The 27924-nt window shown below is 40.0% G+C and overlaps 1 protein-coding gene across 2 annotated transcripts; it reads right to left on the bottom strand.

Annotated features, from left to right (window-relative positions):
- Positions 1-26090, bottom strand: CUNH1orf185 (chromosome unknown C1orf185 homolog). Of its 2 annotated transcripts, none has more exons than XM_021161148.2 (5): positions 26052-26090; positions 22794-22899; positions 19102-19237; positions 9459-9495; positions 1-461 (listed from the first exon to the last, which is right to left on the bottom strand). In XM_021161148.2, the coding sequence occupies exons 1-5, from the start codon at positions 26065-26067 to the stop codon at positions 64-66; spliced, it is 693 nt and encodes a 230-aa protein (XP_021016807.1). In that variant the 5' UTR covers positions 26068-26090; the 3' UTR covers positions 1-63. The 2 variants fall into 2 exon arrangements, with proteins under 2 accessions (XP_021016807.1, XP_021016808.1); XM_021161149.2 differs by lacking the exon at positions 26052-26090 and adding an exon at positions 25936-26028.
- Positions 26091-27924: the final 1834 nt, after the last annotated feature.

Raw genomic sequence — 27924 nt, 5'->3', positions numbered from 1 at the left:
TTCATAATTCAGTTTTAACTTTACATGATTTCACTCTATACCAGGTTTCAAAAGAAAAAAAAGTCACTCAATATCAAATTGAAGGTTGTGTTTGCCGACCTCTGTGTCTTTCAGTACCAACAGTTCTTTAAGGCTGTCAGCTTTTTGCCCGCTACAAAATGTGGTGCTCACTGTGTTCCCAGGCCACTCTTCTAATGAAATGGATGACAGGTAGGCAAGCACCTTCTTTTTTAGAGGCTCCCCGAGTAAAGGATTCTTTAAGGGAATCCTGGTTTCTAGACAGTCATCAGTAAGCCAGTCTTCGGCTTCTTCTACGGTCTGGCAGCAGTAAGAACTAGAGATTGATGTTGATAAGCTCAGTGTCGACACACTGCTGCCATTTGCTACTGAGGTCACCTCAGGGGACTCACAGCTGATGGGATCCTGGAGGCAGAATTCAACTTTAGAGTGACTTCTGACAGCTGTTTAAAAGGGGGAAAAAAAAGGCAAGTCAAGTCTTTGGATCTCGAGGTTCAAGGCAGGATTTCTCATGTATGCCTGTTGGTGTGCTGGGATTAAATGTGTGCACCACCACTGCCCGACTTTTTTTTTTTTTTCTGAGTGCTTTTCTGTATAGCTCACACTGTCCCAGAATTTGCTCTGTAGACTAGGTTGGTCTTGAACTCAGAGATCCACCAGCCTCTCTCTTGGAGTCCTGGGATTATAGTATGTGCCACTATGCTTAGCTGACAAGTTAAATCTTAAGGCTCTTTTTAGGGGTATCATTGCTAAGAAAATGCTAGAAGGGAAAATATAAAGTCACTATCATCTGTAGACTATTAAATACTTGATATTTAAATATTCTAATCCAGGAATATATTCTAATTAGGTTGGAAATCTCAGTTCTACAATGTGCCTAAAATGTTTCTTAGAAACATTAGAAACTATAGGGCCACCTTGGGCGTAAACTCAGCAGACAGTCCCACCCCTACCCCAGAGGACTCTGCACCCCTCAGACGCCTTAGCATGCCCAGGATCTTAGGATCGCTGGTGAGTGGAACGCAACAACTGTTCCAAAACAATCCTGAGGGGCCTGTGACAGCAGAAGCAAGGACACAGGAGGCCTGCCTGCCTGACCAGCGGCTTGTGTTCCCTCCTGGTTGGTGCTGGTATGCTTTGGTTTCAAATACAGCAGACAGCCCCAAGGTCTCCAGAGGAGACACCACTTGCAGGCGCTGTAACAGGCCCAGGATTTTAGGATTCCAGGATATCAGGATACCAGGAACTTGGTCACACGAGGATCTCAGGGTCTCAGAGGAAGCTTGACTGCCAAGAACTCTGACACACCCAGAATCTCAGGTTCACAGGATCTTGGAATCACAGGATCACAGAGAAAGCTGGACTCTGAAGAGTCCTGAATCAACCAAGATTACAGGAAGGACAGGCTCCAATCAGATATATTGAGGGCAACAAGCACTTGAAATAATCAGATGGCAGGAGGAAAGTGTAAGAACAGAAGCAACAGAAACCAAGGTTACTTGGCATCATCAGAACCAAACTGTCCCACCATAGCAAGTCCTGGATACAAAAGTCACCAGAAAAGCAAGTCACTTCTCATGATGATGATCAAGGATATTAAGAAGGAAATAAATAACTCCTTTAAAGAAATACAGGAGAACACATCCAATCAGGTGAAAGAATTGAACAAATCCATCCAGGATCTGAAAATGGAAGTAGAAACAGTAAAGAAATCACAAAGGGAGACCACTCTGAAAATAGAAAACCTACAAAAGAAGTCAGGAGCCAATGATGCAAGCATAACCAACAGAATACAAGAGATAAAAGAGAGAATCACAGGTAGAGAAGATACCATAGAAAACATTCACATAACAATCAAAGAAAATGCAAAATGCAAAAAAATCCTAACCCAAAACATCCAGAAAATCTAGGACACAATGAGAAGACCAAACCTAAGGATAATAGGTATAGACAAGAAGGAAGATTTTCAACTTAAAGAGCCAGTGAATATCTTCAACAAAATTATAGAAGAAAACTTCCACAACTTAAGAAAGAGATGCCCGTGAACATACAAGAAGGCTACAGAACTACAAATAGTTTGGACCAGAAAAGAAATTTCTCCCATCACATAATAATCAAAACACCTAATGCACAAAACAAAGAAAGAATATTAAAAGCTATAAGAGAAAAAAGGTCAAGTAACACATAAAGGCAGACCTATCAGAATTACACCAGACTTCTCCCCAGAGACTATGAAACCCAGAAGACCCTGGGCAGATGCCATACAGACCTTAAGAAAACACAAATGCCAGCCCAGGCTACTATACCCAGCAAAACTCTCAATTACTATAGATTGAGAAACTAAGGTATTCCATGACAAAACCAAATTTAAACAATATCTTTCCACAAATCCAGCCCTTCAAAGGATAATAGAGGGAAAATGTCAACACAAAGGGGGAAACTAAGATAGAGAAGAAAGCAAGAAAATCTTTCAAAAAAACCTAAAGAAGATAGCCACATGAACAGAATTCCAACTCTAGCAACAAAAATAACAGGAAGCAACAATGACTTTTCCTTAATATCTCTTAAAATCAATGGACTCAATTCCCCAATAAAAGACATAGACTAACAGACTGGCTACATAAACAGGACCCAACATTTCCCTGCATATAGGATGCCCACCTCAGGGAAAAAGACAGACACTACCTTAGAGTAAAAGGCTGGAAAACAATCTTCCAAGCAAATGGTCCCAAGAAACAAGCTGAAGTAGACATTCTAATATCAAATAAAATCGACTTTCAACCTAAAGTTCCCAAAAAAGACAAGGAGGGATACTTCTTACTCATCAGAGGTAAAATTTACCAAAATGAACTCTCAATTCTGAATATCTATGCTCCAAATGCAAGGGCATCCACTTCATTAAAGAAACTTTGCTAAAACTCAAAGCACACATTACACCTCACACAATAATAGTGGGAGACTTCAACACCCCACTCTCATCAATGGACAGATCCTGGAAAAACAAACTAAACAGAGACACAGTGAAACTAACAGAAGTTATTAAATGGGTTTAACAGATATCTATAGAACATTTCATCCTAAAACAAAAGGATATATACCTTCTTCTCAGCACCTCATGGTACCTCCTCCAAAACTGACCATATAATTGGTCACCAAACAGGACTCAGCAAATACAAAAATATTGAAATAATCCCATGCACCTTATCAGATCACATGGACTAAGGCTGATCTTTAATAACAACATAAATAATAGAATACCCACATACACGTGAACAACACTCTACTCAATGATAATTTCGTCAAGGAAGAAATGATGAAAGAAATTAAAGATTTTTTAGAGTTTAATGAAAATGAAGCCACAACATACCCAAACTTATGGGACACAAAGAAAGCAGTCCTAAGAGGAAAATGCTTAGCTCATAACTCATGCATATATATATATATATATATATATATATATATATATATATATACATATATATGTGTGTGTGTGTGTGTCAAAAGCCACGTGATCATCTTGTTAGATGCTGAGAAAGCATTTGACAAAATCTAACACCCATTCATGATAAAAGTCTTGGAAAGATCAGGAATTCAAGGCCCATACCTAAACATAATAAAAGCAATATGCAGCAAACCAGTAGCCAACATCAAATACATGGTGAGAAAGTGGAAGCAATCTCACTAAAATCAGGGATTAGACAAGGCTACCCACTCTCTCCCCACCTATTCAATATAGTACTTGAAGTCCTAGCCAGAGAAGTTCGACAACAAAAGGAGATCAATGGAATACAAATTGGAAAGGAAGAAGTCAAAAATATCACTATTTGCAGATGATATGATAGTATACATAAGTGACCCTAAAAATTCCACCAGAGAACTCCTAAACCAGATAAAAAACGTCAGTGAAGTAGCTGGATATAAAATTAACTCAAATCAGTGCCCTTTTTCTACACAAAAGATAAACAGGCTGAGAAAGAAATTAGGGGAAAAAACACCCTTCAAAATAGTCACAAATAATGTAAAACACCTTGGTGTGATTCTAACTAAGGAAGTGAAAGATCTGTATGACAAGAATTTCAAGTCTCTAAAGAAAGAAATCAAAGATCTCAGAAGATGGAAAGATCTCCCATGCTCATGGATTGGCAGGATTAATATAGTCAAAATGGCTATCTTGCCTAAAGCAATCTATGGATTCAATACAATCCCCATCAAAATTCCAACTAAATTCCTCACAGAGTTAGAAAGGGCAATTTGCAAATCATCTGGAATAACAAAAATCCTAGGATAGCAAAAACTATTCTCAACAATAAAAGAATCTCTGGTGGACTCACAATCCCCGACCTGAAGCTGTAGTACAGAGCAATTGTGATAAAACTGCATGGTACTCCTACAGTGATAGACAGGTAGATCAATGGAATAGAATTGAAGACCCAGAAATGAACCCACAAACCTATGGTCACTTGATCTTTGACAAAGGAACTAAAACCATCCAGTGGAAAAGAGACAGCATTTACAACAAATGGTGCTGGGTCAACTGGCAGTTAGCATGTAGAAGAATGTGAATTGATCTATTCTTATCTCTTTGCACAAAGCTCAAGTCTAAGTGGATCAAAGAACTTCACATAAAACCAGAGACACTTAACTTTATAGAGGAGAAAGTAGGCAAAAGCCTCGAAGGTATGGACACAGGGGAAAGATTCCTGAACAGAACAGCAATGACTTGTGCTGTAAGATCAAGAATTGATAAATGGGACCTCATAAAATTGCAAAGCTTCTGTAAGGCAAAGGACACTGTCAATAAGCTCAAAAGGCAACCAACAGATTGGGAAAAGATCTTTACCAATCCTAAACCTGATAGGGGGCTAATATCCAATATATATAAAAACTCAAGAAGTTGGACTCTAGAGAACCAAATAACCCTATTAAAAATGGGGTGCAGAGCTAAACAAAGAATTCTCAACTGATGAATACCAAATGGCTGAGAAGCACCTAAAAAATGTCCAACTTCAGGGAAACTCAAATCAAAACAACCCTGAGATTCCACCTCACACCAGTAAGAATGGCTAAGTTAAAAAACTCAGGTGACAGCAGATGCTTGTGAGGATGTGGAGAAAGAGGAACACTCCTCCATTGTTGGTGGGATTGCAAGCTGCTACAACTACTCTGGAAATCAGTTTGGCAGTTCCTCAGAAAATTGGACATAGTTCCACCAGAAGATCCAACAATACCACTCCTGAGCATATATACAGAAGATGCTCCAACATGTAATAAGGACACATGTTTTACTATGTTCATAGCAGCCTTATTTATAATTGCCAGAAGCTGGAAAGAACCCAGATGTCTCTCAACAGAGGAATGGATACAGAAAATGTAGTACATTTACACAGTGGAGTACTACACAGCTATTAAAAACAGTGAATTTATGAAATTCTTAGACAAATGGATGGATCTGTAGGATATCATCTTGAGTGAGGTAACCCAATCACAAAAGAACATACATGATATGCACTCACTGATAAGTGGGTATTAGTCCAGAAGCTCAGAATCCTCTTTAGGAGGGGGAACAAAATACCCATGGAAGGAGTTACAGAGACAAAGCTCAGAGCAGAGCCGGAAGGAACAACCATCCAGAGACTGTTGCACCTGGGGATCCATCCCATAAACAACCACCAAACCGAGACACTAGGCAGATGCCATCAGGAGCCTGCCTACAGGGGCCTGATATAGCTGCCTCCTGAGAGGCTCTGCCAGTGCCTGGCAAATACAGAGGTGGATGCTCACAATCATCCATTGGCTGGAGCACAAGGTCCCCAATGAAGGAGCTGGAGAAAGTACTCAGGGAGTTGAAGGGGTCTGAAGCTCCATAGGAGGAACATCAATGTGAACTAACCAGTACCCCCAGAGCTCCTTGGAACTATACCACTAATCAAAGAACTGGTGACTGGTGACTCTAGCTGTATGTATGTGTAGCAGAGGATGTAGTAGTTCAATGGGAGGAGAGGCCATTGGTCCTATGAAGGCTCTATGCCCCAGTATACGGGAATGCCAGGACCATGAATGGGAGTTGGTGGGTTGGGGAGCAGGGTGAGGCGGGCTATAGTGGATTTTCAGAGGGGAAACTAGGAAAGGAGATAACATTTGAAATGTAAATAAAGAAAATATCTAATAAAAAATTTAAAAAAGAAAAGATAAGAAAGAAACTATAGGAAACTACAACCAATCAAAACACAGTTGTGGAGTTCAGTCCCAGTGGATACATCTACAAAACATTCCCACACCTAAGGCTCAGGGAAGAGAGGGCAGAAATCATAAGAGCCAGAGGATCAGGGGGTTTGCTATGAGTTTGTGTCTCCTGGGATGTCTGAAGCTACACCCATAAAGACTCACCCATGTGACTGCCCAATTGTGAGCGGAACAAGGATGAATCCAATGTAGATGCCAAGGTGGACAGGGACAAGTCCACAAGGCCTCAACCCTACACTGAGAACAATAGAAAATAGGAGAGCTGGGGGTGGGAGGGGAGGTCTTTCCCAGGAAAGAGCTCACCAGCTGGTTGTCCAGTGCCAAATGGTTAGCTCTGAAAACATACAATCAGTATAGACAGAACAGGTTGTACTTAGCAATGTACATGCATATACATATTAAGTATATGTATGCAGTAACATTTCATGAAAAAAAGAAGTCTTAGATTTGAAGGGAATTGGAGAAGGGTAAATGAGAGAACTGGGGTAGGAAAGGGAATGGAGAAATGTAATTATAATTTTAAAAGTTGCCTTGGGGCTAGAGAGAAGGCTCAGCAGTTAAGAGCACACATTACTCTTGTGAAGAGCTTTCATTGTTTCCATGCATTCATGTCACAGGACTTACATTCGCTTGTACCTCAGACTCCAGGGGATCTAACACCCTCTTCTGGATAACTTGGACAACTGGACTCACTTTCATACCCCCCCCCAAATTAAAAACGTGGTTATTGTTGTTTTGAGACAGCATCTCTCTATGTAATTTTGGGTGACCCTGACTGGCCTGTACTATGTAGACCAGGCTGGCCTATAATGCAAAACGATTTTTTTTTCTTCCAAGTGCTCAGACTGAAGGCATACTCCACCATGTCTGACTTAAAATTTTTTTAAAGCTAAAAATTTTCTTAATGATTTATAGTTTAATATTATATTATTTTTGAGAAAAAATAATGAGCAAGATCATAAAAATCATTTTGCCCAAAGTGAGTGGTAAGATCCCATGTATGGGGTAGCCTTCTGCCAATAACAATAGGAGGCAGTTTTTTCTTTGAAACTCTATTTATCTATTTATTTATTTTGAGACAGAGTCTCTCTACATAGCTATGGCTGTCCTGGAACTCACTATGTAGACTAGGTTGGCCTTGAACTGATAAAGATCCTCTTGCCTTTGCTCCCAAGTGCTAAGATTAAAGACATGAGCCATTACTGCATGACATATTTTGTCCTCTTAAAGTTATTTTGATATTTTTATAACAAATGTTTAAGATATATACAAAGACATACAACATTTCACATTTACTGCTAGATAGTATTGGCACATACTTTTAATCCCAGCAATAGGGAAACAGAAGCAGGTGGATCTCTGAGTTCAAGGTCAGCCTGGTCTACAGAGTGAGTTCCAGGACAGCAAGGGCTACACAGAGAAACCATGTCTCGAAAAAACAAAAACCAAATAAATAAATAAATAAATAAATAAATAAATAAATAAATAAAGTTCATGGACTACTATAGAAAAACCACAACCAATCAAAACACAGAGTCGTGGAGCCACTCCCAATAGGCCCATCTACAAAACACTCCAGTACCTAAGGCTCAGGGAACGTTGCTGAAGAGAGGGAGGATGAAAAGAGAGAAAGACTAGACAATTAGGGAGTTTGCCATGAAATTGTGTCTGAAGCTACACCCATAACATCTCACCAACATGACTGCCCAACTATAAGCTGAACAGGGGTGGCACCAAAGCACATGCCAAAGTGCACAGGGGAAAGTGCACAAGGCCTCAGCCCTACACTGAGGACTACAAGAAAATGGGGGAATCTGGGAGCAGGAGCAGTGGTCTCCAGGGACGGGCACACCAATTGGTTATCCAGTACTAAACGGTCATCCCTGAAAACATACATACAAGTAAACATATATACATATGGACTGAACAGGCTGTATTTAGAAACATACACATATAAATATATACATATTATTTATGTTCTTTGAGACTGAGTCTCTCTACATACTCTGGCTGTCCTGGGACTTACTATATAGACCAGGATGGCCTTGCACTGACAGAGATCCTCTTACTTCTGCCTCCTTGGGATTAAAGGTGTGTGACACCACAACTAGCTTTGAAATTTTTAAAACAGATTTATTTTCTTTTCTGTGTGTGAGTGACTGGTGTTCTTGGAGGACGGAAGAAAGTGATGGGTGTCCTGGGGCTGGAGTTATAGAGTTGTGAGCCACCATAGAGGTGCTGAGAATCAAACCGTGGTCCTCTAAAAAGAGCAGTCAGTGCCCTTAACTGCTAAGCCATCTCTCCAGCACCAGCAAGCATTTCTCTAGAGCCTCTAGGGCCTACAGAGCACTTCATCATGCTTCCAGATCTCAGTTGCTATCCCTAAAATTCTTCAGGGTAGTTACTCTTGGTACCACTTTACAAATGAGCAGATGGAAACAGAGACATCACCCATCATCAATCAGACACACAAGGCTGATTTCAACCTACATATGAAGACTCATGCTTTTCATATTATTTAGGCCAGTGTGTTGGTACATGCTGCAATCTCTATACTTGGAAGGCCAAGGCAGAACAGAGTTTGAGGCCATCAGTCCAGCTCAGCCCAGCTAGAGTTAAGTAGTAGAAAATCTGTCTTAAAACAAAACAAACCCAAAATGAAAAGCAAAATAACAACCAAGTAAAACCCACCAAACCTCAAACTTTAAGTTTTAGAAAAGATCACATTTCCTAAAATAAGTTTTACAATACTTTACATGTTAACTTTTATATTTTATACGTTAAATTCAAAATTGTTCAAAATGTATTTTATAATCATTTCTTAAATTATGTAGGACAAAATTTGAGATATGGAGACATGGAATAAACAGTTAAATGGCTACAGGAAACATAAAATTTTGATTTTTGTCTTATACCCTGACTCAGTCCAGGCTTTTGGCATTAATTAATACATGGTCACCATTAATATACCTTTGAATTCAAATATGAAAAAGAATGAATCTCACACTCTAAGATGGGATATTACAATTTTTTTCTTTAAAAAGATATGCCAATTCACAGAGCACTGATAATTTCTTTTGATTTTTCATGGAACATTAAATAAATAACATTTAGGATAGCCTGTTGATTCTTTAAGATTTAAGATAATATTTGCTACACAGTAAGACTTCTAACAATTTATGGGAAACAAAAAGTACCTTTTTTTTCTGCTTCTTCCTTTTCTCTTTTCTCCATCTACATAAAAAATCATTTGCATTTTTTAAAATGAGGGAAATTTGTATATGTGTATCTTTACAATTCATTTACTCTCTATATATTTTAGTAAGAAATGTTAAGTTTTTGAAGAAATTTTTTTCCCACAAGATGTTTTGCTTTGCTAAAATATATTAACTGAAAAACCAATTATCATTTGAAAATCTGCGGGCTAGAGATGACCTGGTGGCTAAGCATGCGTGTGTTATTCCTTGTCCATTCCTATGATCCTGATCCACTCTGCAAGGCTGCATTGTCCACTCTTGAGGGTGAAGCTCTGCTTAGAGCTTTACCTCCTAAAGTTTCTGCCCTGTCTGTGCTGCCCCAGAGGCAGCCTTCCATCCCATGAGCCTTCTAGAGACAAGCCACACATAAGTGTTGGCAGCAACTGGCCTGCATCTCCATTAAGCTATTATGTGCAAAAAAAAAAGGGTGCTGAAAAGAAAGACTTTTAAAAAGAAGGTAGATACATTCTTTGTAGTCTATTGTTAGGATAAATTCTGACACAATGAGAAGACCAAACCTAAGGATAATAGGTATAGACAAGAAGGAAGATTTTCAACTTACAGGGCCAGTGAATATCTTCAACAAAATGATTTAGAAAACTTCCCCAACCTAAAGAAAGAGATGCCCGTAAACATACAAAAAGCCTACAGAACTACAAATAGTTTGGACCAGAAAAGAAATTTCTCCCATTACATAATAATCAAAACACCTAATGCACAAAACAAAGAAAGAATATTAAAAGCAGTAAGGGATAAAGGTCAAGTAACATACAAAGGCAGGCCTACCAGAATTACACCAGACTTCTCCCCAGAGACTATGTAAGCCAGAAGACCCTGGGCAGATGTCATACAGACCCTAAGAAAACACAAATGCCAGCCCAGGCTACTATACCCAGCAAAACTCTCAATTACCATAGATGGAGAAACTAAGGCATTCCATGACAAAACCAAATTTAAACAATATCTTTCCACAAATCCAGCCCTTCAAAGGATAATAGAGGGAAAATGTCAACACAAAGGGGGAAACTAAGATAGAGAAGAAAGCAAGAAAATAATCTTTCAAAAAACCCAAAGAAGATAGCCACATGAACAGAATTCCAACTCTAGCAACAAAAATAACAGGAAGAAACAATGACTTTTCCTTAATATCTCTTAATATCAATGGACTCAATTTCCCAATAAAAAGACATAGACTAACAGACTGGCTACATAAACAGGACCCAACATTTCCCTGCATATAGGAAGCCCATCTCAGGGAAAAAGACAGACACTACCTTAGAGTAAAAGGCTGAAAACAATCTTCCAAGCAAATGGTCCCAAGAAACAAGCTGAAGTAGACATTCTAATATCAAATAAAATTGACTTTCAACCTAAAGTTCTCAAAAAAGACAAGGAGGGACACTTTATACTCATCAAAGGTAAAATTTACCAAAATGAACTCTTGATCCTGAACATCTATGCTCCAAATGCAAGGGCATCCACATTCATTAAAGAAACTTTGCTAAAACTCAAAGCACACATTACACCTCACACAATAATAGTGGGAGATTTCAACACCCCACTCTCATCAATGGACAGATCCTGGAAAAAACAAACTAAATAGAGACACAGTGAAACTAACAGAAGTTATTAAACAAATGGATTTAACAGATATCTACAGAACATTTCATCCTAAAACAAAAGGATATACCTTCTTTTCAGCACCTCATGGTACCTCCTCCAAAACTGACCATGTAATCAGTCACCAAATAGGTGACCCCATGCACCCTATCAGATCACCATGGACCAAGGCTGATCTTCAATAACAACATAAATAATAGAATACCCACATACATGTGGGAGCTGGACAACACTCTACTCAATGATAACTTGGTCAAGGAAGAAATGAAGAAAGAAATTACAGACCTTTTAGAGTTTAATGAAAATGAAGCCACAACATACCCAAACTTATGGGACACAATGAAATCAGACCTAAGAGGAAAACTCATAGCTCTGAGTGCCTCCAAAAAGAAGCTGGAGTGAGCATACACTAGTAGCTTGACAGCACACCTGGAAGCTCTAGAACAAAAGGAGGCAAATTCACCCAAGAGGAGTAGAAGGCAGGAAATAATCAAACTCAGGGCTGAAATCAACCAAATAGAAACAAAAAGAATCAACCAAACCAGGAGCTGGTTCTTTGAGAACATCAACAAGATAGATAAAACCCTAGCCAGACTAACTAGAGGGCACAGGAACAGTATCCTAATTAACAAAATCAGAAATGAAAAGTGAGATATAACAACAGAAGCTTGAGGAAATGCAAAAAAATCATCAGATCCTACTACAAAAGCCTATATTCAACAAAACTGGAAAACTTGGTTGAAATGGACAATTTTCTAGACAGATACCAGGTACCAAGGTTAAATCAGGATTAGATTAATGATCTAAACATATCCCATATCCCCTAAAGAAATAGAAACAATCATTAATAGTCTCCCCCCACCCCCCAAAAAAAGCCCAAGACCAGATGGGTTTAGTACAGTTCTATCAGACCTTCAAAGAAGACCTAATCCAATACTCCTCAAACTGTTCCACAAAATAGAAACAGAAGGTACTCTACCCAATTCATTCTACGAAGTCACAATTACTCTGACACCTAAACCACAAAGACCTAACAAAGAAAGAGAACTTCAGACCAATTTCCCTTATGCATATCAATGCGAAAATACTCAATAAAATTCTCACAAACCGAATTCAAGAACACATAAAAACAATCATCCATCATGATCAAGTAGGCTTCATCACAGTGATGCAAGGATAGTTCAATATTCAGAAATCCATCAATGTAATTCACTATATAAACAAACTCAAAGACAAAAACCACATGATCATCTCTTTAGATGCTGAAAAAGTATTTGACAAAGTCCAACACCACTTCATGATTAAAAAAAAAAAAAAAGTCTTGGAAAGATCAGGAATTCAAGGCCCATACCTAAACATAATAAAAGCAATATGCAGCAAACCAGTAGCCAACATCAAACTGGTGAGAAACTGGAAGCAATCCCACTAAAATCAGGGATTAGACAAGGCTACCCTCCCTCCCTACCTATTCAACATAGTACTTGAAGTCCTAGCCAGAGCAGTTCGACAACAAAAGGAGATCAATGGAATACAAATTGGAAAGGAAGAAGTCAAAATATCACTCTTTGCAGATGATATGATAGTATACATAAGTGACCCTAAAAATTCCACCAGAGAACTCCTAAACCTGATAAACAGCTTCAGTGAAGTAGCTGGATATAAAATTAACTCATACAAATCTGTGGCCTTTCTACACAAAAGATAAACAGGCTGAGAAAGAAATTAGGGAAACAACACCCTTCAAATTAGTCACAAATAATATAAAATACCTTGGTGTGATTCTAACTAAGGAAGTAAAAGATCTCTATGAAAAGAATTTCAAGTCTCTGAAGAAAGAAATAAAAGATCTCAGAGCCGGGTGGTGGTGGCGCACACCTTTAATCCAGCACTTGGGAGGCAGAGGCAGGTGGATTTCTGAGTTCAAGGCCAGCCTGGACTACAAAGTGAGTTCAAGGACAGCCAGGGCTATACAGAGAAACCTTGTCTCGAAAAACCAAAAAAAAAAAAAAAAAAAAAAAAAAAAGATCTCAGATGATGGAAAGATCTCCCATGCTCATGGATTGGCAGGATTAATATAGTCAAAATGGCTATCTTGCCTAAAGCAATCTATGGATTCAATGCAATCCCCATCAAAATTCCAACTAAATTTTTCACAGAGTTAGAAAGGGTAATTTGCAAATCATCTGGAATAACAAAAATCATAAGACAGCAAAAACTATTCTCAACAATAAAAGAACCTCTGGTGGAATCACCATGCCTGACCTAAAGCTATTCTACAGAGCAATTGTGATAAAAACTGCATGGTACTGGTACAGCAACAGATAGATAGATCAATGGAATGGAATTGAAGACCCAGAAATGAACCCACAAACCTATGGTCACTTGATCTTTGACAAAGAAGCTAAAACCATCCAGTGGAAAGAAGACAGCATCTTCAACAAATGGTGCTGGGTCAACTGGCAGTTAGCATGTAGAAGAATGTGAATTGATCTATTCTTATCTCTTTGCACAAAGCTCAAGTCTAAGTGGATCAAAGAACTCCACATAAAACCAGAGACACTAGAATTTCCAGAAGAGAAAGTGGGGAAGAGCCTCGAAGGTATGGACACAGGGGAAAGATTCCTGAACAGAACAGCAATGGCTTGTGCTGTAAGATCAAGAATTGACAAATGGGACCTCATAAAATTGCAAAGCTTCTGTGAGGCAAAGGACACTGTCAATAAGCCCAAAAGGCAACCAACAGATTGGGAAAAGATCTTTTTACCAATCCTAAATCTGATAGGGGGCTAATATCCAATATATATAAAAACTCAAGAAGTTGGACTCTAGAGAACCAAATAACCCTATTAAAAATGGGGTGCAGAGCTAAACAAAGAATTCTCAACTAAGGAATACCAATTGGCTGAGAAGCACCTAAAAAAAATGTTCAACATCCTTTATCATCAGGGAAATGCAAATCCAACAACCCTGAGATTCCACCTCACACCAGTCAGAATGGCTAAGTTAAAAAACCCAATTGACAGCAGATGCTGGTGAGGATGTGGAGAAAGAGAACCACTCCTCCATTGCTGGTGGGATTGCAAGCTGGTACAACCACTCTGGAAATCAGTTTGGCAGTTCCTCAGAAAATTGGACATAGTTCTACCGAAAGATCCAGCAATACCACTCCTGGGCATATACCTAGAAGATGCTCCAACATGTAATAAGGACACATGTTCCACTATGTTCATAGCAGCCTTGTTTTTTTTATCAGATATTTTCTTTATTTACATTACAAATGTTATCCCCTTTCCTAGTTTCTCCTCTGAAAAACCCCTATCCCCTCCTTCCTTCCCCTGCTCCCCAACCTACACCCTCCCATTCCCAGTCCTGGCCTTCCCCTATACTGGGGCATAGAACCTTCACAGGACCTAGGGCCTCTCCTTCTATTGATGACCGACTAGGCCATCCTCAGCTACATATACAGCTAGAGCCACAAGTTCCACCATGTGTTTTCTTTGATTGGTTGTATAGTTCCAAGAAGCTCTGGGGGTACTGATTTATAATATCCAGAAGCTGGAAAGAACCCAGATGTCCCTCAACAGAGGAATTGATTCCAAAAATGTGGTACATTTACACAATGGAGTACTACTCAGCTATTAAAAACAATGAGTTTATGAAATTCTTAGACAAATGGATGGATCTGGAGAATATCATCCTGAGTGAGGTAACCCAATCACAAAAGAACTCACTTGATATGGACTCACTGATAAGTGGATATTAGTCTAGAAACTTGGAATACCCAAGATACAATTTGCAAACACAAGAAAATCAAGAAGAAGGAAGACCAAAGCACGGATACTTCGTTCCTTCTTGGAATAGGGAACAAAATACCCATGGAAGGAGTTACAGAGACAAAGTTTGGAGTTGAGATGAAAGGATGGACCATCCAGAGACTGCTGCACCTGGGGATCCATCCCATAATCAGACTCCAAACACAGACAGTATGGCAGATGCTAACAAGAAACTGCTGACAGGGGCCTGATATAACTGTCTCCTGAGGGCCTTTGCCAGTGCCTGGCAAATACAGAAGTGGATGCTCACAATCATCCATTGGATGGGCACAAGGTCCCCAATGCAGGAGCTAGAGAAAGTACCCAGGGAGCTGAAGGGGTCTGAAGCTGCACAGGAGGAACATCAATGTGAACTAACCAGTACCCCCAGAGCTCCATGGGTCTAAACCACCAATCAAAGAAAACACATGGTGGAACTTGTGACTCTAGCTGCATATGTAGCAGAGGATGGCCTAGTCGGTCATCAATAGGAGGAGAGGCCCTAGGTCCTGTGAAGGTTCTATGCCCCAGTATAGGGGAAGTCAAGGACTGAGAATGGGACTGTGTGGGTTGGGGAGCAGGAAGAGGGAGGAGGGGATAGGGGTTTTTCAGGGGGGAAACTAGGAAAAGGGATAACATTTGAAATGTAAATAAAGAAAATATCTAATAAAAAAGACTGTCTCAAAAGACAAACAAACAAACAAAAAACTATGAAAAATGAAAAATATAGTCAACAAAGGACTTGCATCCACAATAGATAACATACTCTTAATTCAATATTAATAATACAATTAGAAAAAATATGAGATTTAAAGAGCTATTTTACTAGTAGAGTATAGATTAAAATATATGCAAAACCACTTACTGGCACATAAAAATTAAAACAATATCTTGATTTATACTGAAAAGGACATGGATCTTGCCTTGGTATTGACAGCTTCCATATTATGGGTAGTGGCTAAGGAAACTTTTTTTCTCTCTTACTCCTAGTACATGTGTGTGCACTACTGCACACATGCAGAGGTGAGAGGATACCTGTTGGAATTTGATTCTCTTCTTTCAATGTGTGTGTCCTGGTGATAGAACTGAGGTCCTCAGATTTGGCTGTAAGCACCTTTATCTACAGAGCCATCTAACTGGCTTTGGCTTACTGGTCTACAATTTCTAAGAGTAAGACAATGAAAGGGCTGGGGTAGAGCTAGTGGTAGAGTGCTTGCTTAGCACAAGGCCCTAGCACCACAGGTCAGAATTGAAAAAACGATCACATGCGCTCACGTGCGAGCACACACACAAACATACACGCTAGTACACACAAACATGCACACATGGGACACAGAAGTTTGAAGTTGCTTACCATAGATTACTCAGCTTTTCACTAAATCTTTCTCTTGTAGCATGTAGAACTTAAAAAAAAAAAAAAAGCCATTCTCAAACCTTGTTGTACTATCATCTAATTTTATGTAATATTCTGAAGTCTTTGACGTGGTTTCAACAATGTTCCTAGCAGTTTAATCAGGAGTAAATCCCATCTCAAGAAACAACTTTGGAGAGATTTTGGGTCAGATGGAGCACTAGAAGCTGCCTCCGTTCAGTCTTGTGAAGAAGAATCGTGCAGTGTAAACACAGTGTATTTCAAAGAAAGGAGGAGGTGAAGAGAGAGTTCACAAATCCACGGAGGTTATCTAGCATGGCTGCAAAGGGGAGAGAAACAGGAAGAGAAGGCCAAGGCCAACACAGCTCCGGCCTCAAAGCTTCCAGCAGAGGGAGGGGACACAGAAGCCTTCTCCAGAAGGTCGTTCAGAGGACCTGGTCAAAGAGACAGGCAGTGCTTCTCACAGGCCATGTCCAGTCAGTGACTTCAACCCACTGTGGGATGGGCCAGCATCCCACAGTGCATCTCCCTGGCTCAGGGGATGCGGCTAGGCATCATCTTTAGAGGGGATATACTCTTTAAAACTTAATTACCCTAGGGTCCTGAGAATGGACCAAGGAGGCAAGAATTATGCCAAGGAGCCTGGGTTTCTACCTGTTACAGCCCCAGTCCCAGAGATGGTTCTAGGGGACATTTGTAGAGTGTTGAAGGGACAGATTCTGAGAAGCCCCAAGATGTAGGCAGCAGGTAGCTCCACCATTGATGCCTGGGAGAAGATGCCATCAACATAACTTTGATTGACGTCAGCAGGTGAGTCGACTTCTGAAGCCACCTTCTCTGCTATGAGGTTAGCTACTGTGAGTCTGCACCCTCTGAAACTATGGATAAAGCTGTTCTAGAGACTCAACCAGCAACTGCCTGTAACTCCAGCTCCAGGGGTTCTGAATCCTCTGGTTAAGACCAAACACATATGTATGTTCACGTATACACACAAATACACACACACTCTCTCTCTTTCTCTCTCAAAAGTAAAGACTTATTTTTTAATGTTGTGTATGGATGTCTCTCTCTGTATATCTGTAGCACTCTCAGAGTCCAGAAGAGGGCCTTGGGTCCCTGGTCCTCTGCAGTAACAGTCCGTGTTCAAAGCCATCTCTCCAGCCCTACTAAATGGATTTTAAAATGATGAAAGTAGGTTTGCCTTGTATGGAGCTCAGTGCTGTGGAAGCTTCTCCTGCTTCAGATGAAACAGGCAGAAAGAAACTACTCAGCTAGAACATCCACCAGTCCAGAGAGTAATAGCTCGGAAGTCTTGGGATTATGGGAGACCACGCTCAGCTCACAGACTGAAAAAGCTAAGTGTGGCTGCAGAGGCCTAAGGTACAGCAAAGAAGGAAAACTATTAACGTGCAGACGGCCTTGGTTGACATCAGACTCCTCAGCACCAACATAAATCATGGTAAATGGAGATCAGAGCCCACAGTCTCTCTGGCCCTAGCCCTAGAGACATGCTCAACACCGCATGTCCTTAGACAGCTGTGATCACAAGTGAGCATTTCGATTGCATCTCTTATAAATAGTGAATGCTGAAAACTGGACACAGCCAGTGACAATGAGGATGTGGGGTGGAACAGCAGTTCTCCATAGCTGGGGGGTCATGAATGGGCACAGTTTCTCACAAAGACACACACACACACACACACACACACACACTATCATTAGCGACTCTTCTCTTTGGTATGGTCTCAAATGAGTTGAAAAGTCACAGCCATACAAAAGCCTCCACATGGGTGCTATTGTGCCTTTGTTCATGATTGCCCAAACTATGTCCTTCTGTTGGTGAAAGGACAGACTGAGGCTAATGTTTAGTTTTCTTTTACCTTGACTATAGCCTATCTAGGTCTGGGCTCATCTCTTTTTGGTCTTTGCACAGTGGCAAATTAGTGTTACCATATGGTTATGAGATGGGCGGGGTTGCTGTGTTCAACTTGAATTCAAGGTGAAGGTTGTGTAACGAAGCCCTGTCGTCCCATCTGCCATTGGCCTCTACCTCCAAATGCTGCACGACCATTAATTCATGGATTTAGCTCGGTTATGTCATCGTGTTCCATTTCTATTACTCTTTACCGTGTTCTGCTCTGTCCTGTGGCACTGTTTTGGCACATAACATTGTTAATTGCGGTCTGCTCTTCTCACAAGTATCATACAAGCATCTTGAAGGATGGGGCAGTATCTTACTATTCCTAACAGGGGAGGGGCAAAATCTTCAAATATAATATGGGTTAGTAGACCTTTGTCAAGTTGAATTAAATTACAATTAACTGGTTTGATCAGACTATCTGGTAATCTGAGCACTTCTTATCTCCAAATTTCATTCTTCTAGTCCTGAGAAGTTTGCCCGCACCACCCCCAACATACCACTATCTTCATCCTTCTTTCAAGCCTAATAAGGAGAAAGTAGGGGGTTTTGTTCTTGTTTGGTGTTTTGTTTTGTTTTGTTTTGTTTTGTTTTGTTTGGCTGAAAGGTATATAAAAGCAACTGGAGATGTTTTCACTTAATTTTTCTGTTCAGTTAAAAACTTTATCACATCCCCTCCCTCAAATATAAAGGAAAACTTCAGTTTTCCTGTTGTATGAACTTACAGTTTAGATAATTTAACTTTTGGCTCCATGCTTTTGTATCTTAAACTAAAATATAACAGTGAATACATTAACGTCAACATGCTGGTGACACGTCTAGAGACCTCTGAGGGGACAGCTTTAAAACGGGACACTCTACCTGTGATTTTGAATAGCCAGCATGGAAGTTCCGGGAAATGAAAACACACTGAGGGTGAGCTTTAAGCTTTGGTTTGCACGATTCTTGCTTCATATTTTCACCAAATTCCTTAAACTTGGACTCCTCAAATAGTTCTCTGAAAAACATTGCACATACAATGTTATTGAACAAGAATCAGATTAGATGATTGTCTATGCTACCTGAGATAGTCGCTAGTATTTATACACAGGGGTTTTAATCAGCATATGTTGCAAGACCTTTAAAAAGCAGCACACTCCTTTTGAGAGAGACATCTATACTTTTCTCAATTTTCTCACATCTCATTGTTCTCAAGGACTGGCCTCTGAACCAGTCATTGTACCAACATTTCACCAAGGTTAAATGCCTTCCATCTCCCCAAATCAAAGCCACTTCTCTGTCCTCATCTTCCTTAATGTCATGACTTCAGTAGAACTGGCCCTCACCTCCTTCTTGTGACATTTTAAAATGTTTATTTCCTTGACTCTCCACCTTTCAGTTTCTTCTCAAATACTGATTTTTTTTTCTCCCACACACCTGCCAAGTTTCCAAATGCAGGCAGTGTGAAGGGCACAGCCACAGGTCATTTCTCAGCAACCACTCCCTGGTTAGTCTCCCCCAGTCCTATGGCTTTAGATTTACTACACCTAATCTTCCATCCCGGCTTCCTAGTTTATACCGGCACATCCAACTGTAACACAGCATTTCCATTTTGGACTTCCAGTAGGCTTTAAACTCACACTGAACACACAACTTCTAGTTTATCGTCTCTCCCCCAAAATTGATCAGCATTATATTTTTCCTACCTCAGAAAGTGGCACAACCACTCAGGTGCTCCTGATAAAGTCCTAGGTGTCAGCCTTAATCCTGCCACCTCCCTCTTCTCTCTTGACTTCATGCGATCTATCAAATCACCACTCTGCCTGTAAAATATCGCAGGTCCAGCCCCTTCTTTTCATTTCCTCTGGTCTCACTAGTTCAAAACATCCTCCCGTCTCTCGCAGATGAAAGCTAGGCTTCTTACTTGCCTGTCTCCTTTCTACTTGCTCCATTAAGGTTCAGGCTTCACAGAGAAACATCTTTTGGGAGTATAAGCCAGAACAGCCATATTTTCTTATTAAGAGTGCACACTCACTTTTATCTGCAGTCTCTTAAAATGTGCTGGGTGATGTTGGCACATCCCAGAACTTGGCAGATGCAGGAGGATCTCTGTGGGTTCAAAGCTAGCCTGTTCTACATAGTGAGTTATGGCTGAGCCAGGGCAACATAGTAAAAGTCTATCTAAACAAACAAACAAACAAACAAACAAAAGCAATCATGTGGTCTAACAAATCTGTCTTAGATATTTACTAAGCAGAAGAACTGACTGTCGTTGCTCCATTTTTCTCTTTATCTCTTTCTTCTTTCTTTCTTCCTTTCTCTCTCTCTCTTTCTTTCTTTCTTTCTTTCTTTCTTTCTTTCTTTCTTTCTTTCTTTCTTAATGAGACAGCCTCAAATTCACTATGTTCTGTAGACTGGCCTTCAACTTCTGATCCCCCTGCCTCATCCTCCCAAGTGTTGAGAGAAATGAATTATTGTACTCAACTATTTTTCTATAGAGTCTCACTGTACAGCTCAGGCTGGCCAGGTCTCTTCATCCTCTTGCCACAGCCTCCCAAGTATTATAAGCATGAGCTATCCAGCCTGGTTATAGTCCTTAAATTAGATATAATATTGCTTGCACTTCATAGTGCTAAATCTAGATGAGACTATATAAAGCAGCTAGAGTGGTGCCTAGCATGTTGTAAACACTCAGTATCTGGATGAGAAAGCTATTCTCATCTAATACCTTACAATGGCACAGAAAATAAAATCAACTCCCTATAATCTAGCCTACTAATTCCTATGGATTCATCAATTTCATAATTATTTTTCTTTTGCCCTAGTAATTATTCACAAATACTCTTTCTGATAATTGGATAATGCCATGGTCATTCCCCCTTTTGGGGTCTTGGTATTTATTACCCCTTCAGCTTAGAAAGCTTTATTTTTGCAAAATTGTATTTATAAACTTTTTGTGTGTGTGCTGTGGAGTGCATATGCATAAATAGTAGTCAGAGAACAAGCCCCGGGAGTCACTTCTCTCCTTCCACCAGGGTGTCATAGTGAGTGCCATTATATGCAAGGTCATTGTGTTGCCCCTAGAAAATTTTGCACAAGGCATTCCAGAAGTCGTATTCTTTTAATTCTAGTCTCAGACTGGAGTCCTTATCCAGTCCTTCCTTGTCTACCTGTTGTGTTTGCTCGTTGTCTTTTTCCTGTCAAGTCTAGGACATAAGAACATTTGCTGCCTTGTTCCCAGTTGTATCTTCAATTCCAACAACAGTAGAAGATAGCCAACAAAGATTTTCCTTTATTATTCATGTTCTATTGTATATATATTAAATATTTGCTGAAATAAGGAACAAATGAATACTTTCTAACTTGTACATGGTAAAGAGATAGCTGCTGAGGTTTATAAGCCCACTGGGAGAAAATATGGGAAGGTGAACTTAGAATTTCTAGTTCTAAAAATACCAGAATGCAAATTCTGAACAGATTAAGTAAATAGAAACACAAAATTTTAGAGTTGAAGAAGAGGTGTTAGCCAAACCCCACCACTATTGCTGATGCCAAGAGCTGCTTGCTCACAGGAGCTTGGCATGGCTGTTCCCTGAGAGGCTTTGCCAGCACCTGACTAAGACAGATGTAGATACTCAGAGCCAACCATTGGACTGAGCCTGGGGACCTCAATGGCAGAGCTAGGGGAAGGACTGAAGAAGCTGAAGGGGATTGCAACCCCATAGGAAGAACAATATCAACTAACTGGACCATCCAGAGCTCTCAGGGACTAAACCACTAACCAAAGAGTATAATACATGGAGGGATCCATGTTTCCAGATACATATGTAGCAGAAGATGGCCTTATCTGGCATCAATGGGAGGTGAGGCCCTTAGTCCTGTGAAGGCTTGATGTCCTAGTGTAGGGGGATGCTGGAGAGGTGGGGTGGGAGTGGGTGGGTGGGTGGAGGAGCTCCCTCATAGAGCCAAAGGGGGGGGGATGGGATGGAAGGGTTGTGGAGGGGAAACCAAGAAGGGGGAATATCATTTGAAATATAAACAAATAAAATGATTAATAAAAAAGAAAAGAAGAGAAAAGAAAAGAAGAGAAGAGAAAAGAAAAGAAAAGAAAAGAAAAGAAAAGAAAAGAAAAGAAAAGAAAAGAAAAGGAGGTGTCAGTTGATCTTTTGTGTGTTTCTTGAGGGAGAGCACTTTCTAACACTGTCAGGGGATTTTTATCAGTTCTCTTAAATGGCTCCTAAAGAAAGGGGGTCTCCCTTTAGTCATGCCTTAACCTCCAAACTGGAAGGTTACCCCTGATTTCTAGCCTTAGGTTACCAGATCCACGTCTTCCAGTAAGTAAAGTAGGATTTGTTATTCCTCGGGTTTTCAATGCAGAGACTGCTGTTGTACCTCTCTAGCTCAGCAGTCCTCAGCCTGGGGGTTGCTTCCTCTCCCCATTAGGGGTCACACAACCCTTTCACAGAGGTCACATCTCAGATATCCTGTATATCAGATACTTACACCCCAATTCATAAAGCAACAAAATTACAGTTATGAAGTAGCAACAGAAATAACTTTCTACTAAGCCTTACCTCCGTTTGCAAATCAGGAACCACAAAGCAGATGCCAGAGCAAAGAATCCAATTCCCAGACTAAGAGCTCCAGCAGCCATAAAATAGGTTAAGTGACTAAAGACACCTATAGAAATATACGGTAAAAGATCATTTCATGCACATGTCACCTAATTCACTAGGCAAATTAAGGAGGTGATGTTTACAATGATATAACATGTGATATTAAGGCTGACCAAGAAATTGGGGAGCCTGAATTCTAGTCCTATACCATCCAAATAAATGGGAAGACCCAGAGTGGGAGAACAACACAGGACACACCATAAATAGAACTGGGAAAGCCCGTAGGGGATCTCACTTTAGAGATGGCAAAATTGAAGACCATGTAAAAGAAGTAACGGGACCAAAGCTGTGCAGGAATTAACGCCAGTGTTCTGATTTTTTTTTCTATTTTCTTTGCTAGCAAACATCTCAATGTATTTATAAAAAAATAATTGAGAATTAAGAAATCATGATGTAAGTAGAGTGAACTTTGTTACACAAGCATAAGGCAAACTGGAGAAAGCTTTCATAGACCAACCTAGGCATTTAACAGCAGAGGCGTGTGTGTGTGTGTGTGTGTGTGTGTGTGTGTGTGTGTGTAGACACAAGCACTCAGTGAAACTTTTCTAAGCCATCAAGAAGAGAAAAAGCTATGTCATATACAGGAGAATGGATGCAAGTGAAGATAGACATATTAAGTGAATTAAGCTGGGTCAGAAAGACAAACATCATGCTTTCTCTCATTCGTGATTCCTATGTATAGAGACATAAAATCATGTATGGAGAAGTGAAGCTGTCTAGGGGAACAGAAGAACTAATGGGGGGGGATGACAAAAGAGGGTACAGAGCCATGGGGAATAAGCTCAACAAGCAATATCTACTCACATGGTAATTTTAAATTTCATTTTTATTTTATGTGTATAGGTGTTTTGCTTGCATGTATGTCTGTGTACTACTTATGTGCCTTGAACTTGCAGAGTCTAGAAGAGGGCATTGGATCCCCTGGAACTGGGATGGTTGTGAGCTACCATATGGGTGCTAGGGATCAAATCTAGGTCCTTGAGAAGAGCAGCCAGTGTTCTTGATTGCTAAGCCATCTCTCTGCTCCCATTATTTGTTTGTTGTTGTTTGTTTGTTTTAAAAGACTTTTTTAGTACCATGGGGTTTTTTGTTTGTTTGTTTTTTGATTTTTAATTTTCTAAGTAATTTCTAGCTTCAAGATAGTGCCTCTCATTTTGTAGCTTACTGAGTTTGGAAATATCTATATTCAGCCTGGCAGTAGTGGTGCACACCTTTAATCCCAGTACTGGGGAGGCAGTGGAAGGAGTATTTCTGTGAGTTGGAGGCCAGCCTGGTCCACAAACTGAGTTCTAGGACAGCCTGGGATATACAGAAAAACCTGTATTGAAAAGCAAGCAAGCAAACAAAACAAATTCTAGAATTATTGATATGGACATTTTACTCTTTATTTATTTAGGTTATTCATCAAAGTGATATTTTAGACACAAAAAAACTATAAATGGCCCAAATGAGAAAGTCATTAAATAAGTTATGTGTGAAAAATAGTGTTAAGCTAAGTGCAGACTTCCTGAGTATCAGCACTATAGAGCTTTTGGATCACATACTTTTAAAAAAAGATATGTCTTAGCTGGACTGTGGTAGTGCACACCTTTAATCCCAGCACAAGGGAGGCTGAGGCAAATGGAACTCTGTGAGTTAAGGCCAGCCTGGTCTACAGAGAGAATTCTAGTATAGCCCTGGCTACCCAGAGAAACCCATGTGTACTGAGATTTCAGCAACCCCAGTACATGGTACTTCGCAATACATCAAATTTATGACAGCCATTACTCTGGGTGAACAGGACTATGGGAGAAATACAAACTGACCTTAATGTTCCATCTCAGATATATGACTAATAAGAAAAAAAAAATCCCACTTATTTAGGAGATTGTGTGGGTGTTTGTTATTGTCCCTTTTTTCTACTTCATTTTTTGAATTTTCTCGACTATTGTAAAAAATAGTGTTCTAAATTTTGAAACCAAAAAGAACAATGAAAAATAAATAAGGAAAACCACCAGTGGACTGTCACTGGGCACAGTTTTATAGAAACTTTTCTAGTTATCCAATTCTTCCAATGCTAGAGTGCCTGCCTCACATCAGTCCTGGGGTAGACTCCAGCAACAGGAAAAAAAAAAAAAAATCAAAACTCAGAGAATGAGTAACAAAACCAACAAGTTTATATTGAAGCATAAATTAACATATTAAAAATAAAGAACACACAGAAGTTGAAATAAAAAATGCTGTCGATAATGAATGCTAATATATTTAAAGCTGACTTAAAATAATGAATATCTGAAAAATCATTTCTAAAAGTGAGTGAAGGAGTGGCAGAGCTTCCTGTGCGGACAGCGCCCCAACCAACAGTGACTTTTCCTAAACCCTGCATGACTTCGTCTAGTACCAGCCACACAAAGCAACACAGTACAAGGGCAAGGATTCTTTGTGTGCCCTGGGAAAGGCGTTCCGGTTGGAAACAGAGCGGCTATAACGGGCACTAACACACTCTTTCTGTGAAAAGGTTAAACCTACTGAGAAGACTGTGCTGAGCCTAACTACAGATCTAAGAGAGCACTGGCTAGTCAGAGGTGTGAGCATTGTAATGGAAGCAGTAAGAGAAAGGGCCTAGTCATGCAGTTCTAAGCTGATTTTGTTACGAAGACAGTAAGCCACACGCTTTTACTCAAAATATAAAGAAAGGGAATTAAAAAGAAAGACAAGCTGGGCAGTGGTGGTGCACGACTTTAAATCCCAGCACTTGGGAGGTGGGGGCAGGCAGATTTCTGAGTTCGAGACCAGCCTGGACTACAGAGTGAGTTCCAGGACAGCCAGGGCTACACAGAGAAACCCTGTCTTGAAAAAAAACCAAACCAAAAAAAAAAAAAAAAAGAGAGGTTGAGAGCAAGAGAAAGAGGGAGGGAGAGAAAGAGGGAGGGAGGAAGGGAAGGTAGAGAGAGAGAGAGACCAAAGAGAACTCAAATTCATTACATTGAATCAGCAGTTACAAAAACTTTTCCCCAAAGAAACTGGTGGTCCCCAAAATGTTACAATTTCTACTGTATACCCATGATGCTAGCATTTCTTATCTTATACAAGTTCTTCCAGAGAACAGAAAGAGATTTCTGGCTGTTCTTCTAAACACATTTTCTTCTTTGTAGGCAAAACACTAGACTGTCTCACCATTAGGTGAAGTCATGTGACAGAGTTCTGGCCAATGGAATCTGAGCGCAATGATGCCATAAAAGCTGTCTGAAGTTCTTACTTCTGGAATGTGGAGGGGGGATGAGGGTGATCGCCATGGAAACTGTGGAAGTCACAGGTTGATAGCGGCAATCTACTGCATCTAATCAACATCATAGAAAATTCAGCCTCACAAGCACTCACATTCTTTGTAAGGGTGTGTTCTACAGTTGGAAAATAGTAAACTTGAAAATGATCCCTTTCGAAGCAACTCATGGACAACAAGAAATCACAGGGAGATATAGAAAAATATTTTTAATGGGTAGAATGAAATATGATGTCAAGGTTTGTGAGGTACCATGCAAGCAATACTCGGGGACTAGAATTGACCTTCTTCCTTCCCCTCCCCCATAAGGGAGAAACTCTCTAGACATCTACAATTATTGATGCCAGGCATAGTGGCTTATACCTCGAATCTTAGAACATAAGAGGCAGAAGTAGGTGGATCTTTCTGTGTTCAAAGCCAGTCTGGTCTATGTAGTAAGACCCAGGACAACTAGGTCTACATAGGTCTTTCCTGTCGCAAAAACAACAAAATGTCGCTCCATTGGCATACATTTCTTGAAAAGACCACCATTTTATTCTTAGTGAACTATTACTCTAGATTCCATAGTCTAATAGCTCACATGAAAGGGGTCCTAAAAATAAATCAGGGTTTCTCTCATACTTCTGCTTTGTCTGTTGGTTTGGCTTTTTGTTTGTTTGCCCCTTTCTTCTTCTCTACACAGCATTTCTGTGTAGTCCTAGCCTAGAATTTAGAGATTTGCTTGCCTCTGTCTTCCCGGTGTTTTTAATGGGAATGAACTCACATGAATTATATAGACATTTAGTGAGCTCCTTCTGCTGGTCACTGTGAATATTCTTTTTTTTCTTGATAACATGTTCAATGCCATCTACTTACCGTTTCTAATTTTAGAACTATTTATCTCATACTTTCAAGTACACCTTTGCTATCAGTCTTGTTTGTTTGTTTGTTTGAGACAGTGTCTCACTGTGAATCTCTAGGTGGCCTGCAACTTGCTACATAGATGAGGCTGGTCTCTCAGTCACAGAGATCTGCCTGACTTCCACTTGACTTGAACTCCAGAGTGCTGGGATTAAAGGTGTTTGCCACCATCCCTGGTTAGAAATATTTTTAATTAAAAAAATTGTATGTGAATATATGTAGGCCAGAATGTACATATATATATACCATGTGTGTGCAGGTGCCTACAAGCCAGAAGAGGGTGTCAGATCTCCCGGAGCTGGAGTTACAGGTGGTTGCGAGACACAGGCAGGATGTGGATATAGGAAATCAAACCCAGGTCCTCTTGCAAGAGCAAAAAGTGTCTTACCTCTGAGCATCTCTCCAGCCTCCAAATGTTATAAATCTTACAGTTACATTGACTGGGTAAAATTTTAGCCTCATATAATACAAGGAAATATTTAAACCTTCCTTCTTAAAATGATTCTTCAATAACTTGAGACAGCCTTTGCCTGAACTTATAGGCAACACTAAGATTTTTATTGGGGATGTATTTTCCCAGTTCACCAAATTGTTCCTCAATAAAGTTCTTCTTGAAAAATGAAGAAAAAAAATTCCAACAAGAAGAATGTATTGGCTGGACATGATGGTCCAGGCCTTTAGTCCCAGCACTTGGGAGGCAGAGGTAGTCAGGCCTCTGTGAGTTCAAGGCCAGCCTTATCTACATAGTGACTTCTAAGTGAATCAGGACTACATAGTGAGACTCTGTCTTCAAAGGAGGAGGAGGAGGAGAAGGAGGAAGAAGAGGAGGAGGAGGAAGAGGAGGAGGAAAAGGAAGAGGAGGAAAAG

This window comes from Mus caroli, unplaced genomic scaffold (assembly GCF_978045245.1).
Source record: "Mus caroli unplaced genomic scaffold, Mus_caroli_1 scaffold_6, whole genome shotgun sequence".
Classification (NCBI taxonomy): Eukaryota; Metazoa; Chordata; class Mammalia; order Rodentia; family Muridae; genus Mus; species Mus caroli.
Note: the sequence above shows the minus strand (reverse complement) of the source record. Positions and strands in the feature narration are given on the sequence as shown.